The 22977-nt window shown below is 22.6% G+C and overlaps 1 protein-coding gene across 2 annotated transcripts in view; it reads right to left on the bottom strand.

The window, feature by feature from the left end:
* Positions 1–5241: 5241 nt before the first annotated feature.
* Positions 5242–22977, bottom strand: part of LOC129605239 (protein-tyrosine sulfotransferase) — a 60712-nt gene continuing 42976 nt past the window's right edge. Inside the window, exons 4-8 of one of the 2 annotated variants that reach the window (XM_055514868.1) lie at positions 15861–16101; positions 15230–15409; positions 11395–11531; positions 9811–10009; positions 5242–5842 (exon numbers count right to left, since the gene is read on the bottom strand). In XM_055514868.1, the coding sequence (XP_055370843.1) occupies positions 5531–5842; positions 9811–10009; positions 11395–11531; positions 15230–15409; positions 15861–16101 (1069 nt within the window). In that variant the 3' untranslated portion in view covers positions 5242–5530. The remainder of the gene's footprint in view (positions 5843–9810; positions 10010–11394; positions 11532–15229; positions 15410–15860; positions 16102–22977) is intronic. The other variant, XM_055514869.1, reaches the window with a different exon arrangement.

The following is a 22977-nucleotide window of genomic DNA, read 5'->3' as shown; positions in this document are numbered from 1 at the left end:
ATGATTTTTTTTTCTAATTTTATATTTTTGTATAATTTTAAAATATATTTTATTCATTAGAATTAAAATAATAAAAAAAAAAATTATAAATTTTTTATTAAAATTAAAATTTTTTTCAAATTGCAACCTGATTTTGTATAAAAAAAATTGGCCTGTAAACAATGTACAGTGGAATCTTGATTAAAATTTCAATAAAAATAAATTACATAGTAAAAAAAAAAAATTATTATTGTAATTATTTTGAAGTAGTTTAAAAGTTTAATTGGTAGTTTTTGATTAAATTTTAAATTAAGGATTTGAAAAAATTTCTTCCATATTTAATTGAACTCTGGATTACTGTTGGAAAATCATGTTTACTCTTATTTTAGAATAACATATAAAATATATGAATTTTCGAGTTCAGTTTGATGGAAGGTACTATTCATGGAATACTTATACTGGACCCTATTTAAATATTTCATGTTCTGTTTAACCATGCGGTATCTTAATGTTCTTTGTAAAATTTCCTGAATTAAATTTTGTTGTTTAAAAGTTAAATATCCTTAATAATCAATTTTTATGTATGAAAAAGTTAAATTTTAATTTTGAATTGCACATGCAAAGATACGAGTATTTTACTAGTTGTCGGCACGGGTTCATTTCCATTATTATAATAGTAAGATTTCTATTATAATAATTATTATAACAAAATTCACTATTTTCTTTTTAAGAAATTTACATTTTAAATCATGGTAAACTCATTGAATTGTTTGGAAGCAATCTTATTATCTTTGAAGAATATTTGGATTTCAATAAAGAGAAATTAAAATTTTTTTTAAATTTTGAAAAAAATTTACATTTATGTGTAAATATAGTATCTGTACATTTATTTTCAGTAGAGTAAAATTAATATTAAATCATATTGATTGAAATTCCGCTATACAATTGAATACATTCGGCTTCAATTTTCATTTCAAATTATTATATAAAAAATAATATAAAATATGTAAATTAATTCCAAATATAACATTATGACAAAATAATGTATGAATATATTATATTCCTAAAATTTAATACAATGTGTTCAAATAAATTGTTCAAAATTTATTGGATATTGAGCTTGAAATTTTTACTAAATTTACAAAATAAATTGAAATTTAATTTGAAATTTATTATTTTCGAATTTAATTTTACTAATTTTTAAAATTATTAAATAACTATCTAAATAAGTAGCCATTTTTCTTTTTAAATACAATAACAGAAAAATAGAAATTTTCTGTAAAGTTTAAAGCAATTGAAGAAAATATGAGTTACTGTTCGTGCACATTAAATAATTTTTATGCATCTATATGAAAAAGTTTTTTTAAAAATAATAAAAATCTCTCTTGTTCTAGTCATTTAAATTGGATTTTTCATACAATACAACAATATACCACATCATAATTTGATATTGCTGAATAAACTGCATTAAATAGAGAAAAGCCAATTGCATATTCCGTAAAATCATTCTCGAAAACCTGTGAAAGTGTTATTGAGGCAAAAATCACAAAATTGGCATATGGATAAAAATTGCATTCACGCGACGAATTATTGTTGTAATTTACATTATTTTGAAAATTTTATGATAAAAATATTGTGATTTTTTATGGTTCTTTCTTACATTTTGTTCAAATGAAATTAATTAAGGTGTATGGGTTGGTATTTCTGGAAAATAAAATATTTTTAATAATATTTTCACATATATTTTTAAATACATATTATAAACATACCCTATAATTTTAAATTGAAACTAGCATCAGAGTATCGAAGAGAAAAATTTAATATTTTTAAAAAACTTTTTCATTAAATTATGATTTCAAGTTTGTTTTTCTGTATGTATACATGTAGAGTCAAAGGAAAATTAGAAAATTTTATAAATTAAAAATTTGAATTTCATATATGTATCTATTATTATTACATAATAAATTATGTATATATATATATATATATGTATATAATTGAAATTTATTATTTATTACATTTAATTTAACTGTACATTTTGTTTTTTTGTTAATATATGCGACACACATACACATATTTCACATTCTTCATTCTCATTTCATACAATTTTTTTTTTATTTTAAGTGTTTTTTTTTTTTGTTTTATAATTTTTCCTATAAATTATAATTATTATTATCTATATATTTCATCATAGTATTACAATTTTATATATTGTAATATTTTATGCATTTATATTTTTTATTTACACATAAAAATTACATTACAATTCAATTTACCTAAATTTTTCCATATTATATAATATAAAATGCATATATGTAATATGAATGTATGTATGTATATACATATGTTTTACATAAATAATAAGGATGCTTTTAAATGCATTTATAGAGAATTTTGGGAATTATTAATTTTTGAAAAACAAGGAAAAATAAAAAATTTTAGTCAGCTTATTTTGAAAATAATAAAATTACATAATATTTAATGATATAAATACACTCACATACGCACTTACATACATATAAATAATATTATTGTTATATTATTAAGTATTTTAGATTTTAAATTGAAATTTTTTTATTTTAAATTTTATAATGAATTGTTAAAATTTGTATTATTTTATAAAACATGAAGAAGAAGATGAATGATAATGCATAAATTTTTCAATTACACCAGAAAATTTTTCATTTTATTTTCAAATTAATTTATTTTTAACAATATAAATTTCGAAAAATAAGATTACAATTCGAAATTATGACAAATTTTATATTTTAATAAAACACAAAAATATGCTTTGTGTAACTGAATACAATATTACATTGAAAATTCGAAAATTATGTAACGAGTCTATTATAATAGAATTGAGTATTTAATATTATTTTGACATTATTTTAATTAAAATATCTGTCTAATACAAAAAAATATTGATATTGTAGTCAAAATGTATGAAAATAATCATAAAATTTTGGTTTTTTTTTTTAAAGAAAAATTATTAAATTTTCAGAATAAAAAAATATTTTAATATTGCTAAATATTATAATTTGTTAGATAAATTACGTAAACACTTCATTAAAATTTATGCTTTTTCAAAAAAAAAAGGTAAAATTATACCTTTTGTTTAAACATTTTCAAAATTTTATTCAATTTAAAACAACTATATTCAAGTCTAGAAGTAATTTTAAATAATTATGTACAATAAAAGTATGCAATTTTGTGTGATATTCAATTATCGACTACTACTAATTATTTCTACTTTGTAAGACAATTTCTTGTAAATTTTGTGATAATTCAAAGGATATTATTAATGAATAAAAATTTCAAGAGCAATTTGTTATTTCACTAACATATTATGCTACTGGTGTGTCTAGTATGATTTTGTCTTGGAATTTTATTTTGAATGGAAAATTCTGCAAAAATTTAATTCCAATGACGTTTTATTATTTTAAATATTAGTATACGAGTATGCAAATACATATGTGAGAATAGTAGAATTTATGTATGAAAGTAACAACTGGATACTTGTATGAACATTATTACAGCAATCGAATATAATTTCAATGTTTGTTATCCTGTTTAAATTAATTTAATATGGTACAATGTAACTCATTTTATATTAATAATTTATTATTATTTGAAATGTAAAAAAAAAACTAATTAAGAATTATTAGTTTCTTCTTTGGTTCATTATTGTTCATATACAATATTTCCCATTTTTTTTTTAAATAACATAATAATAGCTAACAATTAACACAATTAACTAACAAGCTCCTAGTCTCAGATTTCTTCATTTATTTTCATCATTTAATTATTTAGTTCGGTAGGTTTAATTAGTATACTAGTTAATTATTCGAACAGAATTTACAAAGAAGCTGCAATATAGTAATATTTAACAAAACAATTAATCATTTTTCAAAAAAATTCTGATTAAAATTTTTATAATTTTTAAATATCCTTTTTCATATTCAACCATTTTCTTTCTGCTTTACATTCAGTAAACTTAAAAAATAAATTTAATAATCTTAAAAATTAAAGTAAATTCAATAAAACTTAAAAAAAAATTTAAAAATATTTTATGTGATGTTTTTTAAGAGTCCTTAGAATTTACACACAGAAGAAAAAAAAAAATTCAAAAAATTCCCATTAAAGCATCCTTTTTGCATTTTTGCAAAATATTATAAATAAAATTATTTATTTTATTCTCTTTTACATGCATATGTTTTCCATATGTGTATATACACACACACACTAACATAAAGTAGTTGTTATATTACATAATATTTTATTTATTTAAATTTTTCTGTTTTACTTTGTTTAATAAGTCTTGTATTTTTTATTTCTTTTTATTTTTTTTTTTTTTTAAATATACAATATTATAATCCTATTAAATACAATTTTAACTGTAAAAGCTTTTTTTTTTATTTATTTTGTAGAATGTATAGTATAATTGTTATAAATTTATTTTTAAAATCTACGTATATGTATATGTATATATACACTTAGGTATACATAAAATATAAACATAAAAATAACATTTAAAAAAAAAAAAATATTTTATATATAAAACAAATTAACTGGCATATTTTGTATAACAGTTTTTTTTTTAATTTATTTAATGTATGTATTTGTATATATATATATTTAGTAAATAAGTTAATTGTCTTATGTAAATAAAATGAGCGGGGTGTTTAAAAAAAACAAAAATTTTTATTGAATGAAATAAAATAAAAATAAAAGAGAAAATAATTTTTTTTTTCTTTTGTATTTATTTTTAATTTAAAAATTTATAAATGTATAAAAAAAATTTATTTATTTCTGTGTATATATATAAAATGTGTGTATATGTATTATGATAATTGCACTAAAATGGAAGTTCATTAGATTAAAAGAAAAATATATTATAAAAATAGTTAATTGGTGTAAAAATAATAAAAAAAAAAAAAAAAAATATTGCGGTCACATAACAATTAACTTTCATTCTACAAATTTTTAATTTTTAAATTTACATTAAAATATTTAACTAGTTATTATACAATTATAGGATAAAATTAAAAATTAAAAAAAAAAAATTAAACGAATAAATGAATTTAAAATTAAATTTAATTAAATTTTTTTTTTAAAGTAATAAAATATAAAAAATTTACGAGATTAAAAAATTAAATTTAATTTTTTACTAAAATTTTGACAAAAGAAAAAAAAAAATATTTTCTAAAACCAAAAATTCTTAATTAAATTTATTTGTTTATTTTTAATTTTAAGTATTTTTAGTTTTTTCTCTGTATTTAGGCATTTTAAATTTATTTTAATTTTTTTTTTAGGTTTTATGCGTCTTAATTTGTATAACACGTTTCGGTATCCGGTATCATGTTTTTCCACTTGGAAAATTTTCCTTATTTATTCTTTGATTCTGTTTACTACTATTAATTTCATTATTTTTATTATCATTATTATTATTTTCCATATTTTCTTTATGATAATTATGATGTTGTTTTTTTGATTTCGGTTTCTGTTGTTGTTTTATACTATTATATTGTTGTGATTGTAATTGTTGTAACTGTTATTGCCTTTGTATTGTTGATTCTTGCAATAATTCCTGTTCTAATTCTGGATTATTTTTAATATTATATAATTTATTATTATTATTATTATTTTGACTACTATTATTTATAATATTATTATTATTACTATTATCATTATTATTTTCATTATTATCATTATTATTTTCATTATTATTTTTCTTATTATTATCTGATAACAAATCTGGTATATTGTTATTAGTCAGTTCATATGATTTAATATAAACCTCTTCAGATGGTAAACCTAATATATGTTTTGCTTTATGATCCCATAGCATTTTGTTGGCCTTGACCTAAATTTTCATGTTTATTTTTGTTATTGAAAATAAAAAGACACAAAAAATAAAAATTTATTTAAATATCATGAAAATTTTATGAAAATATTTAAAAAATATTTAAAAAAATTATAATAACAATAAAAAAAATTACTTATTTTTATGAATAAATTTTGGAAAGAATGCAAAGAATATTTTTATTAAAATTAGAAATTAAAACATGCAATAAGAAAAACCTTTAATAAAAAAGTAATTTTTTAAGTGTATAGCAAAAGCTAATTTACAGCAGAAAGCAAATAATATTTACAAACCAAAATACTTTAATAATTTGTGTATTACTTTTGTATTTTTGTATATATAGGGTAAGCTTTATGTAAAATGTAAAAATATTTTTAAAAATTTATTTTTTTAGATATAGTGGTGCTTAATTTAATTTAGTGTTAGTGTTGAATTTTAAATAATAATGAATACCATTAAGTAATTAAAATTTAAGAATTTTTTAAATATTTTGAGAAAAAATTTTGAAATTTCACAATTTAAACTCAGTTTTATTATAAAATCTAAAAGAAATATACTAAAGAACATACCAACTTTTATTGTTATTCTTGAACGAATTCAAATAAGAGAAAATGTGAGTAAAAATTGAGATTATTATTGAATTGTTCAAATTATGCAGTTGGATTAATTGAAAGTTTGAAGGAATAATTGATAACTGAGCACCTATTGTGGATAAATTTCTGATTTTCGACTCTAATTACCAAAGATTCTTGCAAATTTTTAATTATACAAATTCAAAATAATTTAATATGTTTAATGATTATTGATTGCTGTACAATTTCTTCAAAGTAAAAAACTTAGTTGAATAATTCTTTTGAAATTTAATTTTATTGTTTGAATTTATTAAAGAATAAAGGAAGTATTATAATATATAGGAAGTAAATATAATAATTTTTCAATAAAAGTGTAATATAGAAAACTTAAATATGAAAATAACAATATAACATTTAAACAATTTTATAAAATATTCTAATGAATTTAAATAATGTTTAATTACTATAAAAAATTTTATTTATACTGATGGATTTTAACTGAGTTCAACTCTCAAGGCATGGTGGCTTTAATACTAAAATATGCTTGCAAGGGTATTCACTATTTATTTTTATTCTAAATGTAATAATGGTTCTGTTAGTTGTCTCCTTAATGAATGCTATACTATAAATAATAAAATATATATATGTATGTGGTACAAAAATTTCTAGTATATGAATGCTGTACAATGTTGAGATTATGCCAATATTTTTCAAATATAGTATATTGTAAAAAAAAAAAAAATATAATTAATTTTTGTAACTTACACTGCAAATATTTTTGGTTTTACATTCAATATAGCTATTAATTTTTCTAATTCAAAATTACATAGCGATTTTTGTTTCCTGACCTATTAGGGAATTTATAAAAGATTTCAAAGCAGAAATATTTAACAGAAGCAACTTTTATTCCTCGCAATTGGTAATAGTTCATCACCAAAGCTGTCTCATTAAAAAAGAATTAGATAATATGTGTTATGCCCTAATAAAACAAATCAAATTCCTGACTATTGTATAATTTAAATAAATTTCTTTTGTACACGATTTACGCAAAAAAATGGATTGAAAATTTGACTAAATTTTGTGAATAATTTCAAATATTTCCAATTAAAATATTTAAAATATCCTTTTTCAAATATAAATTTGCTATATATAAAAACTTGATTACTAAAATATAAAAAAAAAAGTTTTGAATTTAAAATTAATTTTTTTTTTTCTTAATTTACATACACAAATAAATCTAGCATGGGCTAATGTACTTATTATTTGACTTTCGTAACCAAATTTTAATATTTAATCAACCAATATGAAATTGATTTAATAAATTTAACAAAATTCAAATATTTATTTTAGTAATTTTTAAAATTTCCCATACATTTTGAATTTTTATAGAAATTTTATTCTGATTTTAAATTTATTGGAACTATTTAAATTTAGTCTACTTGGTACTACTGGACCAAGGGTATTTTGAACAACTTAATTATTCATATTTGAAACTTTAGAAGGACTAAAAATAATGTTGTATGATTTCATTTCAGAAAATTTTTGTATATTCAAATTTAAAATTGGAAATTTACTTCAAAATGGGAACGAACGTAGTAGATGTCTGGTTTTATTGAACACGATTGGTTTTTCATTAATTGCAATTATTAGTATGTGTACAGTTTTTACATATAACATCCTACGGTGCCAGTATAAATGGAAAAAAGTGAATTACCATATTATGAATTTTACTAATACAACATTATAGTTGCGGAATCAATAAGAATGTGCCTATTACACTACTAATTTATCTTAATGGAAATTTCTTCATGCAACTGCGGAACAGATGGATGACGTAATCAAAGGAACGAGTTAAAGGCAGAAAAATTATTCATTAAAAAAATTTTTCTCCTCGAACTGGACTCGAACCAGTGACCTACCGCTTTCTAGGCGGACGCTCTACCAACTGAGCTACAGAGGCATGAAGAAATTGCCGACGAAATGTTCTCTACCATATTTGAGCAAGGTGTCTCAAAATAAAAAAATTCGCTCTAAATTTCAAAATTACAAAGTAACAAAAATATAATTAATAGTAATAAGATTCAAGACGACGTGTGACTTAGGCAAAATCCTCTTATAAAACAAACACTTTTTTTTATTTTTACTCATGGAATCTATGGAAATTTAAAAAGATTTAAAATTTGTGTTCATTTAAACAAAACAAATTTCGCCTGTTCACTAAGCCAACAATATCTACCTTTTCATCGTAATGGCGAACATTTATAAACCGAAGAAAAATTGGCAATTCGATGAGAATTTGTTATATGGTAAGTACTCAATGTTACTACATATTTAATTTGAAGCGAACATATTCCGGTGAGTACTTGGTAATATAAAAATTTTTCGTATTTTTCAATAACTCTTTTAACCTCTGACATATTAAATCCGACTCTGTCTATATTCATCACTTTTTTTTTGTTTTTGAATTGTTGACTATCTTTAATTTACGTAAATAAAGTAATGAAAATTGGTAAATAAAAATACAAAAAAATTTTTTTTGTTTGCACTCGAAAATGTCAGTAATTAAAAAAGTTAAAACAAAAAATTAAATTTTTTTCTATTTGGAAAATCTTTGGAAAATATTTTTTTAATTAGCGTTGAAATCTAAAAGTTGCAAAATATTCAATAAATAAAATCATGGATGTGTGTAGATCAAAGGTTGATTGTGATTCATATAGACTCCCGAATTGCTGTATAAAATTAAACACTCATGTTTGAGCATTTCGTAAGGGACTGAAAGTATTAATTAACTGTCCTTTTTATCAGAACTATTCATCGACTTTAATCAGTTTTACTGATATTCTGCCTTTGTATGAATAGGAATATCGAAACAAATAATTTAAAATTGATTAATTTTAATTGTACAGGATTAAGTGACTAGCAAAACAGAAAAACATTACACAGCAAAAAAAAAATATTCAAACGTACACAAGTAATTTCAAAATAAACAAAATTGCATACAATTTTCACAATATTTTTAACAAACATTGCAAAATAACAAAAAATTGAGCAAACAAAAGATTAAACTCACAATACATAATTAATTTCTATAAGACATGCGTTTAATTTTAATGCAAAAAAATAAGAACAAGTCTATATATATATATATATATAATATTATGCACATATTGTATATCGGTAGTCGGTGGAAATTGGTGTTTTATAATAACAAGAACAAATAACAAGAACAGCAATGACCAACAAGAACGAACGTATAACAAAAACTATCAAATTTATAAAATGAATTTGTAAAAAATTCCTACTTCTGTTTTTCTATTGTTTTTGTGTTTTTGTAACACCAAAATGATTGTTTTTTTTTTTTTTCTTTTACTTTACACTACTTTCCAACCCACATACCTTATACGTATTATCCTGTACCCATGCATCTGGCTTACCATAATTTGGTGGATTCGCATATGGATCATAACCTAATTTTGATAACATTGGTGCTAAATTTGCCATATCACGTACAACATCTTCTGGTATTTCACCAACCCATTTTGTTAAAGCTTCCAAATTAACTGGTTTAATTATTTGATCTGATGATCTTTCAACTCTATTTAAATTTGAAAAAGAAAAAATTAAAGGAAACAAATAAATTTTATATAAACGCAATTGTTTTCCTTAAAATAATTAATTTTGCAGAGGAAAATTGCAAAGTATGAGAAAATGGGAATTTAAATTTCCTATTATAACTGTTATACGATATAAAATGGTAGAATATTTAACATTATTGTTGTTTTCTCACCATGTTAACCACTTCTTTTTCACCATGTAAAAGAGTAATGAATGGATAACGAGTATGTCATAAATTAATGTAATACTACACTACAAGTGAACAAATAATGTGAGGGAATATTTTCCAAAAAAATTACATAATATGCATTGTGTATTTCTCTTTAACACAAAATTTGAGTGAAATTATGTTAAACAAAACAGAGAATCTAGAAAATTTATTTACTGAGAATGTAGTTTCTCTTAAATTTTACTGATCACAATATGATGGCCAGCTTTAATATTATTCTACTGAAAATAGTATGAGAAAATTGATTGAGATCAATGAAAAATTCTAATTTAAAATCTGATATTAAAGTAGATTTTTTATTAAGTACATTTTTTCTCTCATTTGATGAGTAATAAGTAATGATACACAAAATGAGAATAAGAGATTATTGTACAATACAGGAATGCAAATATTAAAAAAAAATTTTGTGTTGCGTTATTACAACTCTTAATGTCGTAAAAACTCGCTACGCAATGAAATCGTTAGTAGTTCCAAAAATGCTATTAAAAATTTTGTTTGGATAATCTGGATAAGAATTTAAAAAAACTTGGATAATCTAGATAAAAATTTACACAAAAACTGTATACTTTGTTGATAAAATCTCGACAAATTGCAATATTGTTGAAGATAAGGATTAATTAAGAATTATTACTGTTGCATAGTTATAACACAAAACATTCCAATTTCCATTATTTTCTCTTTGTCCCTTTTTTAAAATTTAAAAAAGAAAAGAAAAATGTGTTAAAAACAAAAAAATACAAACTTGGTTGCTTCTCAGAATCTTCAAATTTTTTTCAATGTTCATTCCTTTGATGACCATTTGATAATTTTCTTTTTTTTTAATAAAATTACCTTGCTCTAAATTCTTTATATTTCAATGTGTATACATTGTACACATAACATAAATAGTATAACAGTATAAAAGTAAATTATATGAAGGATTCGCAAGTTTTATTATCTTTTCATTCATATTTTATCTTTGACAAAATGAAAAACGAAAAAAAAAAATTTTTTTTTTTTGGGACATGAAAAAAAGTTAATAGAAAAGTAATAATAATTCCTTTTTTCTCTTCCATTCTATTAAAGTGTCCTTTAAATTTTTTTTTTTCCTTTTTCATTTTTTTTTTGTTTTGCCTTTTGATTATTATTGTACTCACTTTGAAAGTGGGACTCCATTTGGTTTGTTAATGAATTCCTCATGATGAAGTACGGACTCATTCCATGGAAGTTCCAAAAATTTCAAAATTTTTCGCATCCATTCTTCAGGATGTAAAACCAGCTGCTCATAAAAGACCTGCAATTAATAAAAATTGTATAATAAAAGAAACAAAAAAACGAAAACAAAAAAATTTAAGAGAAATAATGAAAAATTGTTTTTTTTTTAACTCTCTTTTTCTGTTATAGATTCCAAGGTTATTATAAAGTTATTAAACAGTTTACAATGTTAAAAATGATATGAAAAACTAATACCAATTTTTAATACTAATAGATTATTAGAAAATGGAGATTGGATTATTTAGATCTAGCCGATTCCTCCCACCAACATTGAGCTTCAATTTTTTTATTTTAACCAAATGAGGTAATCGCGTTATATGCTATTACTGTAAATTGTTTCGATTTTGAAATGCCGTTGAACACTCAAATTTCGAAAAAGACAATCAATATACAAAAGCCATTTAACAAGAATTCAAAACGAATCTTCTGGATCATTTATTCACAGCCACTTTCACTGAAGATATTTGTGAAAATAAGTAATAAGCATAAGGGACTCAAAAAAAACTAGCTCTTTTTTTTCTGATGCCCAACAAAACCCACATGTATGACTTGCCTCTTCAAATGTTGTAGACCTACTATAGATCTTATGTACCTATTATAGTTCTTATTGATAACAACATCATAACAACACTATTTTCTGAAAATCTGAAGTGATTTACTACAATACCAGTTCGTTTCTTATAATTTTTATGATTCGTACACAATTTCCATCATGCATGTCATATGTAACACGTAAGCTAGCTACATACTTAAACTATCATTAAATTCATTAGCAGTACAAGACTTCCTTAGCGGATGTCGTATCCTCTCTTCTTCATTTCTATTTTTTACATACAATTCTCGATTATAGTATTAAAATAACCCTAATTTCAATTTTAAGTATCTATTAATACCCAGATTATTATGGCATGAAATTGACGTCCACCTTCGTATAACAAACCTCTAAAATTTCATACTTTAGCTTTTAAAAGCGAATCTCCGAGTTGACCTTATATAAACCGCATATATTTATCAACAACATTTTTTTAACATTCTATATTCTTTATTATCTCGACGGAATAAAAAAGAAGGATAACATTAAAAGAGATCCTTTATAAATTAACAATGCCAAAGAAATTGCAAAAAAAAAAAAAGGAAAAAGGAAAATTGTGTAGTTATGGAAATACCATGACAATGTTGTTGTCAACGAAAATATATTTTGTAACTTAACCTCAACCAAACAAATTGAGCATATTTTCTATGGTTTATCCTAAAATGTATATAAAATGTTGTCAGATTATTGATATAAAAAGGAATTCAGATTTTGCTTTATTTCTTATTTTCCACTGAAATCAAATTTTAAATTTTGAACAAAGAGATTAAAGAGAAGAGTTTCAGTATATTTTTTACAAAATTAATTTAAATCTCTTTTTTTCTGTATATAGTGAAATTGTAAGTGGTATGACCACCTATTTTAAAGTATTTTTTATTTATATTAAGCTGTCACGAAAGAATGATAACTGAATTATTTCACAAAGGCATAACATAGTTGTACGATTTAAAAAACAAAAAGAAAGGAGATGGCAAAAACATTGTAAACACTTATTTATTTTCTCATTTTGTCCTTTTTTCAGCTGAAAAAATACTTAATACATATTTAACACAGAAAATAAGTTGTAAAGCTGTACGCCTCCCTTTTATTTCATTTTTTTACTTTAAAGGCATTTTGGACTTTAATTTTTTTTTTATGAAAAGCTACTGTAGAACTAAACAAATTTATTATAAAATCTCAAAATCCTCTTCGTTTACTAGGATTTGTAAATTGTTTTCTTTCTTTTGCTGTTGCTGCTGCTGCTTCTCTTATTTTATTTTTATTTTCTTTGTTCATTTTATTTTACCCAAAAATTTTTTAGGACAATTTTCAATTCAAAAATATAATGATGTATATGTAAATATATGTGTAACTTTTATATTTAAAAAATTATGAGATTTTGGGCCAAAAAGAAAAGCATAGTATAAGTATGACACGAGTAGTATTTGAAATAGCGCACGGCTAGAAGTTAGGGCACATATAGGAATTCATTATTCTTGCAATTTACGCGTTAAAAGCGGAAGTGTATAATAGAAAAGGAATCGTTTTTTCTTTTCGTAACAAAATAAAACAACAAAATACATGAAATTTTAGAAAATTCCCCGAATTGAAGCTTTGAAGGCTTGATTAATTTCCATTTGACAAAGAGAAAAAAAATATACATATATATAAAAAAAAAATTTTTTTTTTTACTTAAGACTAATTTATAGTCAGTAATTTTTTTTCTTATTTTACACAAAATTGAATTTTATGATTGTTAGAGGCTAAAAAAGCAATAACAAAAAATTAAAGAAAAAAAAATTTTATCCAATCTTTTGTGCTTTCTAAAACTGTTTTCATTGTACACATAAAGGAAAAGGAAAAATTGTCATGGGTACTCAACAATAGTAGCAATAGGAAAATCAGTATATAATTTAAACATAACGAGAGAGAAAAACAAAGAAAATGGTGGAAATTATGAGCAAAAAAAAAAATTTTTTTTTGTTGAAAACTATATGAACTTTCCTGTGCCTGCCAAATTTTCCCTTTCGGCAATAATTTAAATGAACAAAAATTTCAATTTTCTATTATCCTTTTTAGTTCAATTTTTTTTTTATTAAAATACTTAAAGCACGGTATTAAAGAGTATTAAAAATTCAATTCCAAAGATATTTCTAAAATCTTTTTTGTGATTTTCCTCGTGCCTGAATCCCACCAAATTTTGAATTATTCAAAAATTGAAATTTTTCAATAAATAAATTCGCTTAAGTTAATTAATTGAATTATATTGTGAATAAGACAAATACCTTAAACATTTTTTATAGAAGAAAACTCTTAGGATTAGATTTTTAAATTGAAATTTCAAAAAAGATTTTGTATATAAGAAATGAATTTTAAAAATAGTGTTTATGTTCAAATAACATGGGAACGAGTAATAATATTTTTGATGATTTAATCATAACCGCCGCAAAATTGTATAACAATAACTAAAAAAGAAAAATTACTATTATATTTGTAGAAGAATTTTCAATGAGATTCATTTAATATTCAATTAAATCTTTTTTAATCCCCAGTATATAAATTTTAGTTGGATTCCTGTTTGAAAATCTTATGGTTGAAGAAAAAGTCTTTTGTATTATACTTTGTAGAATAGGGTTGAGTAATAAATTTAAATTCAAATATACTTGAAATGTTTTACCTTTCTTTTTTTAAAAATCAACTCTTTATTTGCCTGGTCAATTGACTTCGTAATCAACTATTATTTAGAAATAATACAAAACAACTCTTGGCTGTAAATTAATGTAGCTAAAGGTGTAAAATACCCTACTTTTCTTCAAAACGAGAAAAATTTATATCTATGCATAATCTAATATAAACAAGTTAGCCAATATGACAAGGATTTCAGTGGTTACAACGAAAAATTGCTTGAGTTATTCGAAATTTAATACGGTATTCGAAATTTTGTAAATGCCTTTCAATATTTTATTGAAATTTTGGTAGCAATATGGGTAACAGAACTGAACAAATTGATTTTCGAGTTGATATATTGACCCTTTTAATGCATTCATTCCGATTACTCTGTTTTTATTCGAATCTTAACATAAAAATTAGCTTAAACACTATACAAACAGTAAATAATTTTTATAAATATTTTAATATTAACTTACCATCATACATTTATCTGAACCAATTTCTTTACACTGTTCATTCATTATTTCAATTGCTTTATTCCATTTTGTCATACATTGCCGATAACTTGTCAAATCAAAACCAGTTATTGTCACTTTTCTTGATATAATTGAATGAACTGTTGCACGACCATCACGCACCATAAACAAGAATTTTGCCTAAAAATATAAAATTTTATACATTTTCAATATGTATGTATGTTGTATACAGTTATATGCAATTTATATAGAAAAAGTTGTAAAAATCCGAATTTTCAACCAAGAATCGTAGATATAAGAAAAAATTCAATTATTAAGAAAAAGGATATTTTATTTTCTTAACACATAAAATTGAAAGAAATTTTCTTCTTGGGTTGCATGGATAAAACAGCAGAGCAAAGAAATAAATTATTTTAAATTGAATTTGGAAAAATATGAAATGAAATGAACACACCTTTATAACAAATAAGATGAGAAAGGATTTTGTAAAAATATAAAAATAAAGTAAGAATAATATAAAGGATATGTGATGCCTTAAAGAAAAAAAGAAGAAAATTTAATATGGTAAGGAATTTTTCTTTTTTAGTATCGTATTTTTTGTTTTCTTTATTTCATTTTCATATATACTTACATTTGGGAACAATTCAATTACATATGAACCCGTTTTAAGTGTTAAAGGATCTTTATTACATAAACGTGGTGCTGGTTCACCATGTTTTGCTATTATTTCTAAACAAAATTGAGCAATGGCACTATCCATTACATCTTTGGTAATACCGGCTTCATTTAGCCGTATAGTCTCTTTTTCTGATTTAATCCAATGTGAACGTAATTGTAACAGACGTGGAATGACACGTGTCTCTTGACCGCATCTGAAAATATAAAAAAAATAAAAATAAAAGTAAAATAATTGCAACATTAGAAAACTTTATACAAAGCAAAAAAAAAATTTTTTTTTATAAAAGGATAATTTGAAAAAAGGTTTTTTTTTGTTTTTAAACAAGAAAAATTTTCCTTTTGTAATGAAACCAAATACGGAATATAAAATTTAATAGTATATAAAACGTATGTATGTATGGTTTTTCCATTTTTTTCATTTTTGAACTTAATTGGATTTTATTTGGAATTTCTAATTTTAGTATGAGAAACGTTTACAAAATATGATCTTTAATAGAAATATCAAATTATTATTTCACATAATTTATTCAAAAATATTGGGATTTATTAGTAAAAATTACAAAAATGGATTAATTTACCAATTATTTGTCATAAAATTGACAATTATGAAATATACTGGTGAATTCAAATAGGAAAACAATAGGAAAATTTCCATGTCATTAATTAAATTTTTTGTTATTGTGTCATCGATTTTAGGATTTTTTTTATATGAAAACCACAATGCGCCAGACTTTTTTCGAGTAGTGTTCTTAAAAAATGCGATTTCTCATTCATCGACTGTTACAGCCTTAACGAAAGAATTAACCACTCTTACACAGTTACTTGAAATTTAAAAATTTTTAACTTTTTTTAAAATATTGGGCATCATAACTTTAAAAATGAACGAAATTAATCCACAATAATACACACCAGGTTCCTATATATGATGCCGTTTTAATAATTTTGATTTTATTAGAATATTTATTAAAACAAGTTCTGTTAATAAGGTCAACTAATTAAACAAAATTTAGGACAAATTTTACTCTCAAACTCCAAAACTATGGTGAACTTATGAAGGAAAAACTTTTTTAAGGATTAATAAATTATTCGAAAGCCCATTCATAATTGTGTACATTTAAGACTGCATTTCCAATTATAAAATTTCAAATATTTTACATTTAAATTAATCCCTTAAATAATTTACAGTACAATCGAAAATTAATTTTAATCATTAGAATTACAAGCTAAGCAATTTTTAATTTAATTTTTAACAAAAATTTTTGCTAAATTTTCATTTCAAAGAAGATTATCCTTTATACCACATATATGTATGCCAGAATAATATTCACAAATGTAAAAATCTAATTAAGTATGATTAAATTCAACTACATATAGAATAAAAAAAAAATAGTTTGAAATATTGAATTTACATAATCAATTGAAAAACGTATACAAAATTGAAATTCCCTTTGAACTTTTATCAAAATATTGAAATAGAAAATATTCCTTTGTATACGCGTATAAACTCATATATGCAATGGTTTATTTTCTAATGCAAACGTGTTATTCTCTTATGAGATCTACTTCACGAAACAAAAACAAATAAATTACATAATAAAAATGTAAAGCTATAGAATACATCAACATTTCGTAGAATACCATAGAGAAACGACGCAATTTTTTTTTAATAATGAATTTTCTAAATATATGTATATGCTATCATGAAATCGATTAATTAATTTCAAACATCCTTTGGCGTTTACCTTTCATGTCCTTTCATTAACCTAATAAAGTTCATATATCAAAGAATATTTCATTTATAAATTGTACAATATTTATACATATGTGTGTATTGAAATGTGTGTTTTGCTGGTCTCTAAACACAATATTGTGTATAGAAAGAGAAAGAGAGAGAGAAAAAAGAACAATGAGTACACAATTTTGTTTTTCTTTTTCTTTTTTTTTTTTCTTTTTCTCATTGTTTTTACTTCTTTTCTAACCACCATCTAGTCTGGCAGATGTAATATTAATGATGTTAACAAAGGTAACATTCACAAAGTTCACACAAAGTAGATATACATATACATATCTTGAACAACAGTACAAACCACTATATATACTTAGTTATATAACATATTTTTTTTTTTGAATACAAAAGAAATCCTATTAAATCTATTTTCACCTGGTATATAAAATAATATAAAAAGTAACAATGGAAAAAAAACATTAGCACTTGTTGTATAATTTTTACTTATGTCAAAATATTTTAAAAGCTTAAAAGCTTTTCGAAACCTCATACATAATGCCATACACAATATGTATGTACATATGTTCAATAGAAAAATGTTAAAATCAAAGAACAGTTGAAATTGAATTCTTATATATAATGAATTTTAATACATACATACATGTATAGTGGAATATATGTGCATTAAATGTACAGGAAAATCTAATGGGAATTATAAAAAAAAAAAATAAAATAGCAAGTGAATCAAAAGAAAAGAGTCCTTATCTCCAAATCAAAAATGAATAATTACACTCATGTACAGTACTTTTGTTATTAAGGATGTCAGCTTATATTGTCGTCCATGATAATACCTTTTGCTGGCTGTTGTTGCTATTGGGTTTTTTTTTGTTTGTTCTTTATTCTTTATAAATATATGAACATAATAAATGTATAAGTATTAATCAGCTTAAAATTATAAGTTAAAATACAAAATGGCAGATTGAAATGTTCATGGACTTTTCCATTTTTTGCACTTATATATATACATATATACAATCAGAATTGCAATTTGAATAGAAATGAATTTTATGGTTTTATATACGCCTTTGTAGGCTTAATATAAAATATAAAGTTTTCTATATAGAATTTAATCTTGTAATTTGTAAAAATTTTTTGTATAGTATGTTTTGTACGTTTTCATAGTTTTATGTATATAGTGGACCTGTAGTGTGGTCACTACATAAGTCACTAATAAGTTTTTTGCTATTATATTTTTCTTATTTTTGTTTTACTACTTTATCAGGGTTGTAACCGGCATTTGGAACAGAGGCAAAAAATATTGAAGTTTTTGTATTAAGATGTTGACAATGCGGATTTAGTAGCACTTGACTTGTTTAAAAAAGGCAATATTTGAAAAATTGAGTGTAATCAAATTAAACTCGGACACCGCATTCGCCTAAAAATAATATAAAAATTTTAAAATAATCAAATTAATTCAACTGCTTGACTTTCATTCGAACCTGAAGTTGTGTAAAAAATCGAATTTTATAGAAAATCATTGCATGTCTGCCATTTTTATATTTTAATATTTTTTTTTAATCTCTACTAAATTTTATTTTACAGTTACAATCATAGACTTAGAAAATGAAAAATAAAATAATACTGAAAAATTAAACATTCAGTGACCTCTTTCCCATCCAGGATAAATATTGTTTCCAATAGAATTACAAGATCCACAGATCTCCATTTTATTTATGAAAAAATATTTTGCATTACAAACTAACCACAAATTTTTGAAACACATTCCATTTAAATTTCTCAACATTTTTTTACCCACTAAAATTTCAATAGAAAAAAATTTTATTTGCACCTAAGTATATGCAATTTTTTTCCAAATAATCAAATAAATATTTTTTTTATTTAATTTTCATAAGATCTTGTTTATGTAATGGTTAGAAAAATTTCTCGTAGTCAAATCAATGCAAATTCTGAACTGGATTGTGTTTTAGCTGCTACTCTATGTACTACACTACTTTATGTACTAAAATGTGCGTTCGTTCTAATAGTCATGATCCTTGGTAGCAAAGCATCCATCAGTTTCCTTTTATGAATTTGTTAACAGTTAACAATTTTTTATGGTACCAACTTATGGTCGTGGATAGAATTATTTGAATTTTCGAAATCCTACATAAAAAATTTTTATGCTTTCGCGAATAAAATAAATTTTGTGAATCTGATTATTTTTATTTGAAAATAAAATTTTTATAATTTAACTTTATTAATATATAAATAAATTCTTTAATTAAAATGAATTCTCTATAGTATTCATCTCCTATTTAGATTGGTTTTACAAAATCATAGCCATTACAACAATGAAATCATAAAATGTTATATAAATAAAAGCAGCATTTATATATTGGGGTACAGTAGTTCCATATATCGTAAAAATTAAAACTCTTTAACAAGTTCATAAGCATAAAATTAACGATTAAGATGACATTTATACTATTCCTTGGACTCCATGAATTGCATAAAGACGCAAATGTACCGAACAATTTAAGTATTAAGAAATACCAAAAATTTTTGATTGACAATAAAAACTAAGCTATCACATACACAACACACAATACCAAATTAAATTGTAAATTATTTGACTTTTTAATTTAAATAATATTGCAATAAAATAATGCTAAATTTATTTCGTATAGAAAAATTTAGGACACATGCCGTAGAAAAGTCATAAACAAAAATTTGCTTTTAAGTATAAGAAAATGTTTCTCATTATCTAGGGTTTTATAGTTTTACATAATAGAAAAATGTATATACATACGTTATATGTATGCCTTTATACAAAGGGAAGCACGTGTGATTATGATAGTGATTCATATGAATGAGTTCAAATTTATTTGTATTATAAAAGGATACAAAAGAAATGAAATATTACATTTGTGTTATGTTTATAGTCCTGCAGGATGTTATTCCTTATTTTTATTTCTATTGTTCAATGTTTCTGTTTTTACTATTTTTTTTGTTGATATTGTTGGTGTTAGTGCTCTATTTTCTATTATAAAAGGACAATAAAAAGAGAATTTCGAAAAGATAAAACGGTATAATCAATAAAATTTGGTGCTTTGTTAGCTGACTGACTATTTCTGTTCCATTCTATTTAATTTTTTATCTATTTAATTTCCTATTTTATGCATATGTGTATATGTTTGGTTTTCTTCAAAAAAATACAAAAATTAAATGTACGATAGTTCGTATTTTTCTCGATCATGTTTTACAATTAATAGACTTAACATTCAAGAGCAAGAGAATGGCATACCAAATTATTCTAATATGTAAACTGCAACAATTAATTAATAACAACAAGAGTATTGCGATAGCAGTATAGCACAATTCATTTCGTTCAGCAATCTTACACAATTATGAATATTATTATGACAATAATTTTTTACGATATCAGTACATTTCCTCTTATTATCTTCTGACTTAGGCACTAAAAATAACCAGTTCTAAGCTGGGTATAAACAACTTTCAATTGAAGTTATAATGCATTCTTCGCGATTCAGCTATTTTCTGTTATAAGCTGAATTGAGTTCAAATAACGTATTGCAGAAAGTTTTAAGTCAGATAGAATTAATTTTAACTACTTATTTCAACCTTAGAAGCAGAATTATATTTAAATAGGCTCCGAAAATTCATCATTTCTATCATATACACTGAATTGTGAATAAATGCAATAATATGGAAATTCTTGAAGTCAGAATAATATTTTGCTTTAAACCAATTGATCAAATAATGGCATTTCTCTCCATTTCATATTACCAACCAACAGTAATCGGGAAAATTCATAAAGAGCACATCCTTAACATAAGATATAAATTTTTCGGCATCATCAATGTCCTAGCCACTTGTGAAAATGGAATTTATTTCGAATTTACTTTAATTTATTTAATTTTTCTTTATATTTTCTTCTTATATTTTCCTTATTTTTTTTGTTTGTTTCTATTTTTATCTGAACATTCTGAACTTTTTCTCTATATCTTTCTTTAGTCCAATTTTTTTTTTCTTGTTTTGGTATGGAAATGGCAGAAAATTTGAAAAAAAAGAAAAAAAATTTACAAATATGTGTGTGTGTGCATAAACATTTTCTTCCATTTTTCTTTTTTTAATAATTTATCCTTATTATATGGTATAAAAAATATAATAAATAGGCTATATAACTAAAAGATGTGGATAAAAGGAAAACCATGAAATAAGAAAAAAGAAAAGGAACTTGAATAATCCATTGGGATGGGAACTAAAGTAAAATTTTATGAACTATCAGAAAGTTGCAGAGAATTTGCTGGCTTGCTTGCCATATTGTTTTTTTTTTATTTTATTCCCCCATATTGCTCTCTTTCTCTGTTATGTAAGTGTTTCTGAAACTGACATGTTTTACATATGACGGAAAATATTTTTGGGATAGGGCAACAAAAAAAAAACCTAAGAAATTCAATTTTCTTTTGCGAAAATTTAATAAAATAATTTAATATTTATTTTCTATTTTATTTTATTTTTTTTTGTATATTTTGACATTAGAAAGAGATTTGAATGTAGAACAAAAAAAAATTCGAAAATTCGAGAATAGATTGATATTATTTTTTTTTCTGTATATGTAAAAACAAAAAAAAAAATTTTTTTTGATAAAAATTTAATTTAAATTTAAAGAATTTCAAGTGAAATAATAAAATTAATGAATATTCTTAAATTTAAATCCTTGGGCTTTATTTTAATGATTTTGAATTTGTAATTTTAATCAAAATTGGCTTATCCTGGAAAACGAATCACTAAGTGATAGTTAAATTTACCGTAAAGAATAAAATGTTTTTAGTCTAAACACAAACCAATTCATATACAAATGATTTGTGTTTGAAATAAAGTTTATAAAAATTTTTACGATAGCTTAATGATTCGCTTTTAACAGAAACCTCGAGTAAAAGAAAGAATACTTAAATATGCTTGGTATATTAACAGAGAAAATACTCTCAGGCTGTACATAAAATATCAACGATGTCTACTAAACATGACATATTTTTGAATATTTACGATATATGTGATGCGCAACATATGAGTACAACTGTCGAACATAATTAGGTTTTTGAAATGAGGTGGAAAAATAAACTGTTCTGTACATATTCATGAACTTTAGGAAAATATTAAGGTTACAAGAATTTTTATCGTATATTTTAAGAATATTACGGTAACAGAATATTCGTAATTTGACTAACAATTTCTAAAAACCAAGTAATTATTTTTTTTTCCCAGTTTTAACTAAATCAACTTCCTTACAGGATATTTCGTTATTAAAATTTAATCCGAC

This window comes from Condylostylus longicornis, unplaced genomic scaffold (genome assembly GCF_029603195.1).
Source record: "Condylostylus longicornis isolate FDR11 unplaced genomic scaffold, ASM2960319v2 ptg000013l, whole genome shotgun sequence".
Lineage (NCBI taxonomy): Eukaryota > Metazoa > Arthropoda > Insecta > Diptera > Dolichopodidae > Condylostylus > Condylostylus longicornis.
This window is presented reverse-complemented; position numbering and strand designations above follow the sequence as displayed.